The 7,536-nt window shown below is 46.7% G+C and overlaps 1 protein-coding gene across 1 annotated transcript in view; it reads left to right on the top strand.

Annotated features, from left to right (window-relative positions):
- The first annotated feature begins 819 nt into the window (after positions 1-819).
- The window catches only part of SPTLC2 (serine palmitoyltransferase long chain base subunit 2), a 96,685-nt gene continuing 89,968 nt past the window's right edge, over positions 820-7,536 (top strand). Inside the window, exon 1 of the mRNA XM_045822581.1 lies at positions 820-1,200. Within this exon, the coding sequence (XP_045678537.1) occupies positions 1,072-1,200 (129 nt within the window). The 5' untranslated portion in view covers positions 820-1,071. The remainder of the gene's footprint in view (positions 1,201-7,536) is intronic.

Raw genomic sequence — 7,536 nt, 5'->3', positions numbered from 1 at the left:
TTATGCTCCTAGTGTCGCCAGGTATTATGATAGGTGCACGATGCTTTATTAAAATATTTCTTGTAATGAGTCTATGAAGCAGGAAGTATTAATTCCATTTTAAAGAATGTAACTCCCAAAGTTGTTAAATATTCAAGGTTTAGTGTATGGTTATTGGCAGAGTGGGAAGGAGACCAGGTTTCCTGACTTCCAAGGAAGTACTCTTTAAAGGAAATTGTACAGAAAACACTGATAGGGACAGGGTGAAGGGCAGAGGCGTCTGAATTATTACTTAAGAAATTCTGTTAATGTGTTGTAAAGTCTATGATTGTCTAAACACTGTGCTGTACACCTGAAACTAATACAAACTTATACTGAATGAAAACTGTAATTGAAAAATAATATTTAAAAATATGAGAAAAATGTTGGCAGGTGGAGAAAAAAAGAAATATGTTAACGTATACCGAATAATGGTGAGACAATGTCAGAAAGGCTATTCCATTAACACCCAGTAAGTAAATTAAGGAGTCTTGTTTTGGCCTGGAATTAAAACTGAGAATTTACCCAGTGGCAAGGGAGAGGGGGCGCCACTTGTCCAGGAGAACTACGGAACCCGCTCAGGAGACGGGCTCCGCCCCAATTTTTTTCCTCACACTCTTATTGGCTACTTTTTCCTGGCCCCCTCCTCAGTGTGGACCATTAAGCATCCAAGCTTTTCCCACGACCCGACTAGGACCTCCAATCGGGTGCCAGGTCCACGAGTCCCTCCAAAAGCCCTGGACACCGGCATGACTCTTTACTCTCGCCCGTGACTGGCCAGGGAGCACCATGGGGTCCGCCTCCTCCTCCTCCAGATTGGTCAGCGGTCCTTAGGCTCACGACCCTCTTGCCGGCCCCCACCCGGTCTTCCCGTGGGCGGCCGAGCCTCTGCGGGAGTGGGCCCCGCCCCCATGTGACGCCGGGGAATTGGCGACACCGTGCAGCCATTTCCGGTTTCGGGGAGGTGGGTGGGGTGCGGAGCGGGACTTGGACCCGCCGCTGCTGCCTGAGCCGCCGCCTACAGAGTGTCTTGCGCCTGGTGCTGCCTGGACCATGCGGCCGGAGCCCGGAGGCTGCTGCTGCCGTCGCCCGGTTCGGGCAAACGGCTGCGTGGCGAACGGGGAAGTGCGGAATGGGTACGTGAGGAGCAGCGCTGCCGTCTCTGCCGCCGCAGCCGGTCAGGTACGGTGGGACCGGGCGGCCGGGCCGGGGCTGTGGGCCGGACCCCGGGAGCTGGCGCGCCGGTGCGGAGCCGGCTGAGGAGGCGGCCGGGCTGGGGGAAATCGTGGTGACCGCCACCCCGGCGGGCGTCCGGCACGGCTCAGGTGTGCTGGCGGTGGCGTCCCGGTGTTGACCGGGCCTGCCGCGAGCCGGAGCCTCAAGGGCGGCACAGGGGCTCCCCCCATCTCCCTGCGCCTGGGGTCTTTCTCTCCTGCCCCCCCCCCCCGAGGTTTGGGGTGTGCTCGAAGCCTGGGTACTTTGCTCTACCCGATCTGGCCAGAAATGCGGGCCGCCCTCCACTGGAGGCAGGGGGTGACTCCTCGGACCCAGGAGGACCCTTCGGGGGCTCTTGATTCTCTCGGGGCCCCTTCTTCACGCCTTCGAGATGGTTGCTGTCTTTTCGGGTCCTGAAGCTCCCCAAGGGAAACCGTCCTGGGCTCCTCAGGAGGCAGAGAAAGTGAGCGGGAGGTACCAGGCGGAAACGTAGTTAGACGCTTCCTACCACATACCTCCCGCTTCTGCAAGCTAGACGTTGGAGCTCAGGTCTGGACGCGAACCCGGCCCGGTGCCTCGGAAGCAGCAGGCTCCCAGCCCGTGGGGAGACCCCGTCCCGGCTCCAGGTGGAGTTCGTTGTCCCTTTGACTCTTTGAGCAACAGTTCTGTCTCCCAAGGGGATTGTTTAACCTGGGGTGACTTGTGATGACTCTGTACTAATTAACCAAGGCTGAGTCACCAGCCAGGTCCAGGCAGTTCTGAAATATTTTGAGAAGTTCTTCGTTCAAGACAGTAATTATTAACCTTCCATTTCTCTGGACTGACATAGGCTGCCGAAACGTGTTTTTAAAGACAGACTGGTTGAAAGGATGCTAGATCGGTGTTGCTGGAAGAGAGTGTTGTGATGTTTGCAGTCGACTTGAATACTTACAAACCTTGTTCACATACGAAGGAAACCGCTCCCCCTACCCCCCCCCCCCCAAAGTAGTCTGTCCCCTGTGCTAGGCTTGTGACTGCTGTGATTTAGTTAGGCTTTAACGTAAATGTCTGGCCGTCTCCTCCCGCAGTCAGTAGGTATTATGGATGGGCCTGTTGCTGTTTGGTGCGAAACAGAAAATAAAGCTTTTCTCCAAGTCACGTTGAGAAAGTAAGACGTAAAAGTTGGGGAGTACTTCCAAGAGACTCGCCCTCCCCAGAAGTTGTGAGGCCTGGGGCAATATAATGCACAAGTTCAGTAGATTTGTTTTCATTTTTAAAGAAATAATTGTGAGAGAGAGGAAATGATAAGAATGGGCTCATTATAAGCAGTGGAAGGAGTTGTCTTCTAGCCCTGTTCATGGCTAATGAGGCGAAATCGTGGTGTGGAGTGTGACAGGGAAACCTCCGGGGAGGAGTGGGAAAATCCACTGCAGGTGAACCAGTGGGCTCTTTGAAGGGGGACAGGACACCGAGAGAGAGGTGTCCACGTTGCTGCCTTGCTCTGTGGTCAAGGGCTCTTTTCTCTTAATACAGGGGAGTTAGGTTCTGATTTAGCAGTAAATCAAACTCCTCCCTCCCTTGATCCCTAACAGTTGAGCATCGGTAAACATAATGTTTCTTCAGAAATTGCCGACTAATATGGTGAGGAACTATATCATGTTGCTAAAATGAAACTTAAAAATCTCTATGACTCAAACATCGGCTGACTTCTCCTGATAGGTTTTAGGGACAGATTTTACTCAAGGACTGTGGTGACATCTGGAAGAATAGTCTAGGGGAATGGCCTAAAGAATGTTCAGGGCTGCTAAACATTAGTGTATGCGGACTGTTGACTGTTGTCTGTGAGGGTTTTTTTCTTTCCTTTTAAACAAAAGAGAAATTTTTGGTAACTTAACGACAGCAAGAGTATCTTTAAAATATTTTTTTTTAAAGCTGTTTCTGTTTTGCCCTGGCTGGGTGGTTCAGTTGCTGGAGTGTTATCCTGGGTACCAAAGGGTTGCGGGTTCGACTCCTGGTCAGGGGCACATGCCTAGGTTTCAGGTTTGATTCTGGGTCAGGACTCACGTGGGAGGCAACTGATCCATGTCTGTGTCTCTGCGTCTCCTTCTTTCCTCCCTCTCTTTTAAAAAAAAAAAAAAATCAATAAACTTGTCCTTGGGTGAGGATTTTTTTTTAAGTTGTTTTTGTTTTAATTAAAGTGATATGCTAGCGCTCCAGCCCTGGTTTCTTCTTTGCAGTTTCTGGGTGATATGCTTGCCTTAAAAATACACATAAGATGTTAAGTGCACCGGTGTGGGTTCTGCTTTTACTAAAATAGTAGTGTAGATTATAACATGGTGTTTTACCCCGAGATATTTCAATATAATTATATATCCTCACATATTTCAACATTTGTCTTTTATGAACAGGAGAGAAGTTAGAAACTGCTAAGATTTCTTTACGCTCTTCAGAGTCTGTGTCTCTGTGTTCGTAGAGATGAATGTGCAGATGTTTGCCAACTGACGATGGGGTTCCATCCCGTCAACTCCGTCCGAGGTGGAGCATGCGTGAAGTGCTTTGCTAGGAGCACCAGCGTTTGCCCTGGCGGTCATCACGTGCCTGACTGGGGGCTGTGGTTCGCTGCCGCTGCCCAGCGTCACAGTAGTATCTTAACCACACCTCGCTAGCCAGGGAAAAAGTCAGAATTCAAACTCTGAAGCATGGTTTCTACCGAGTGCGTGTCACTTTCGCATCATCGTAAAGTTGGAAAGTCATTAAGTGGAACTGCTTTAAGTCAGGGACTGCGTGAATATGCTGCCACTTTATTGAATTCGGGTTTAGAGTCCGATTAAGTAGATCTTATGATAGGTTGGGCATGTGAGACAACCAGACATTACTGTTTGGTTTTGTTTCCCGTTTTCCTTTTCTTTGTTGTTGTGATAAAATACACATAACATAAAATTTACCATCCTAACCATTTTTTTAATAAGGAGAAAGGTAGGCTTCTTTATTTTTTAGATTTTATTTATTTATTTTTAGACAGAGGGAAAGTGGGGGAAAAAGAGGGAAAGAAACATCAATGTGTGGTTGCACTGTGCAACCCCTACTAGGGATCTGACTGCAACTCAGGCATGTGCCCTGACTGCGAATCGAACCCACCACCCTTTGGTTCACAGCCCATGCTCAATCCATTGAGCTATACCAGTCAGGGCTTTCCTAACCGTTTTTGTGTATGGTTCAGTGGTATTAAATGTATTCATATTTGTGCATCTGCCACTACCAACCATCCTCATAATTCTTTTTATCTTGTGAAACTGAAACTCTGTACCCAGTAAACAGTAACTGCCCATTCCCCTCATCTTCCAGCCCCTGGCAGCCGCCTTCCTACTTTCTGTCTCTGTCCGTTTGACTGCTGTAAGTACCTCGTGTAAGTGGAATAAGTGCAGTATTTGCCTTTTTGTGATGGGCTTATTGCCTCTGTCATAATGTCCTCATGGTTCATCCACATAGTAGCACGTATCGGAATTCTCTTCCTATTTAAGGATGAATAATGTTCCATTGTATATACATACATACATACCACCTTTCCGTTAGCCATTCATCATTAGTGGCCACTCGGATTGCTCCCCTGTTTTAGCTGTTGTGAATAGTGCTGCTATGAACATGGAAGGTTATGAAAGTAGATCTCTTTCGAGTTTCTGTTTTCATTTCCCAGAAGTGGAATTGTTGGAATATGGTAGTTTAATTTTTTGAGGAAATGCCACAATATTTTCCACAGTGGCTGTAGCTATGAGATAGTAGGAGTATGTATTTGTAGTTCTGGGCACAGAACTCCTATAATCTCTGTGATTTCCTGAGTAATAAGAGTATTAAGAGCATGTTTTGTTTTCATATTTGGTCTTTGACCCTGATTCCTGACCACAGAGTGCCCAAAGCTCCTGGAGCGTTCTTGGTGTTCTGTCCTATGAGGTGACTCTTGGTGGGTCCAGGATAGGGGCTGGTCACCAGAAAGACCAAGCCATGATTAGAAGCTTGGGATTCTCGGTCCTACCTCCCATTTTCCAGAGAGGGGAGAGGGGCTGCAAATGGAGTGAAGTCTCCATAAAAATCCCAGAGGTATGGGGTCGGGAGAACTTGTGGGTTGCTGAACACAGAGGTACTGGGAGGGTGGCACACACCTTCCCACACACCTTGCCTTACTCGTCTCTTCAAACTACACATTCCGTGTACCTTTCATTGTATCTTTTTATGATAAACTGGTAAACAGTTTTCCTGAGTCCTGTGAGTTAATCTGATTTGTAGCTAATTGTGAGAAGCACAGTTGAGAATCTAGACCTATGATTGGCATCTGAAGTTGGGGTTTAGGGGGATAGGTAATCTTGTGGGACTGAGCCCTTAACCTTTGGGATGTGACGATATCTCCTGGTACATAGCATTAGAGTTGAGTTCATTGTAGGGCACTGAGTTGTTGTTGAAGTATCACTGGATGGTGTGGAAACACACACACCTCCCTTCCCAGTCCGGTGTCACAAGTGGTGTGCGTGTGGTAGTTGAGTTAATAAAGGAGAAACATCACAGGAGTGTTGGGTGTTAGGGCTTTATAGTAACCATCCTCATGGGTGTAGACATTGCTGGTTTGTTTGTTTTTTTAATTTCGCCGGAGCAGACATCCATGTGAGAGAAGCATCGATCAGTTGCCTCCCGTACTCGCCCCAACTAGGGACTGAACCCACAACCTAGGCGTACCCTGACCTGGGATCAGACCTGCAACCTTTCAGTTTATGGAATGACGCTCCAACTGAGTCACACTGGCTAAGGCGTTACTGGTTTTTTATGATGTCGGTAGACACGGTTTTCACAAGGAGGAGTAGCAGTAAAGCAGTATTTTTTTTCTCCCTACCATTCAAAAAATGAGAAGAGGGTCCACCTTTATTGGACATAAAGGGTGCCAGTTAGCATTAGGGAAACTTGGAAAGAGTTAGAATTGGGAGCTGTTGCAGAATTAGAGCTGGAAGGAACCTTTAGGGGTTTATGTAATTCAGTCCCTTTATCTCTTTGTAGGACTTTATTAAAACTAATCTTGATAGATGATTCCATCCTATTTTTAAAGACCTCTAGAGGATTTGCAGGAAATTTTCTCATCAGCATGTTACAGTATTTGATGATCTTAATTTCTATGAGTTTGGGGTCTTTTTTTAAGCTCCTTGTTAACAGCAATTTTTTTTAGATCTTTCATTTCTTTATAGAACTTGTGAAATGTAGATACACATTTTACCTTTCTTATTAGTTAATAAGTATAGAAGGAAAAAATACCTGCTTTTGAGACAGTTTTGGACCTTTCTTCTTTTTATTTTTTTAATTAAAAAATTATTTATTTTTAGACTGAGGGAAGGGGAAGGAGAAAGAGAGGGAGAGAAACATCAGTGTGTGGTTGCTTCTCGTGCGCCCCCTCCTGGGGACCTGGCCTGCAACCCAGGCATGTGCCCTGACTGGGAATCAAATCAGTGACCCTTTGGTTCAGAGGCCAGTGCTCAATCCACTGATCCACACCAGTCAGGGCTGAACCTTTCTTTTTAGTACTACTTTACTAGACAGGTGCTTTAACCAGCTAAGCCACAGAGCCAGCTCTTTAGTACTACTTTAAAAAAGAAAAAAGATTTATTTATTTTTAGAGAGAGGGGAAGGAAGGGAGAAAGAGTGGGAGAGAAACATTGCTGCATCCTGTCACCTCTGGCATGCACCCCAACCAGGACCTGTGGTGACCCAGGCCTGTATCCTGAGCAGGAATCGCACCAGTGACCTTTCACTGAGACCCTTTGCTCTGCAGGACATCGCTCAACCAACTGAGCCATGCCAGTCAGGGCATCTTTGGTAGTACCTTTATTGAGATATTAGAAAGATGACAGCCTTCTAGCCACCAGAATAAGTAAGATTCTGTCTTAAGGAGGAATTGGGGTACAAATTATGTTCTTTAAGTATTAAGCCAGAAGAATAGGAGGGACAAAGTGCTGGTCCTGCTACTTATACAGTACTTAGAAGGTTGCAAATGAATAGCTAATGAAGGGTGGTTTACTAAATAGCTACTAGCTTGTGTTTCCACTGAGCAGAAACAGTAACTCGGAGAAGAAGTTATGAGCCCGGAACAGGAGGAGTAGCTAGAATGTCCAGTATACCTGTTCAGGTTTCACAGGGCCTGGTGAAATACAAAAGACCTGAAGGCTTTGCAGAATTGTTGTAACTGTTCACAACTTGTCCGACTGGATTTTTGTTTCAAATGCTTTTGTTCCAACAGGAAGAACATTTCAGTACTTACTAGCTGGATCCGAAAGATTCCAGAGTCATTTG

This window comes from Phyllostomus hastatus, unplaced genomic scaffold (genome assembly GCF_019186645.2).
Source record: "Phyllostomus hastatus isolate PE091 unplaced genomic scaffold, TTU_PhHast_1.1 phas_scaffold_501, whole genome shotgun sequence".
Classification (NCBI taxonomy): Eukaryota; Metazoa; Chordata; class Mammalia; order Chiroptera; family Phyllostomidae; genus Phyllostomus; species Phyllostomus hastatus.
Note: the sequence above shows the minus strand (reverse complement) of the source record. Positions and strands in the feature narration are given on the sequence as shown.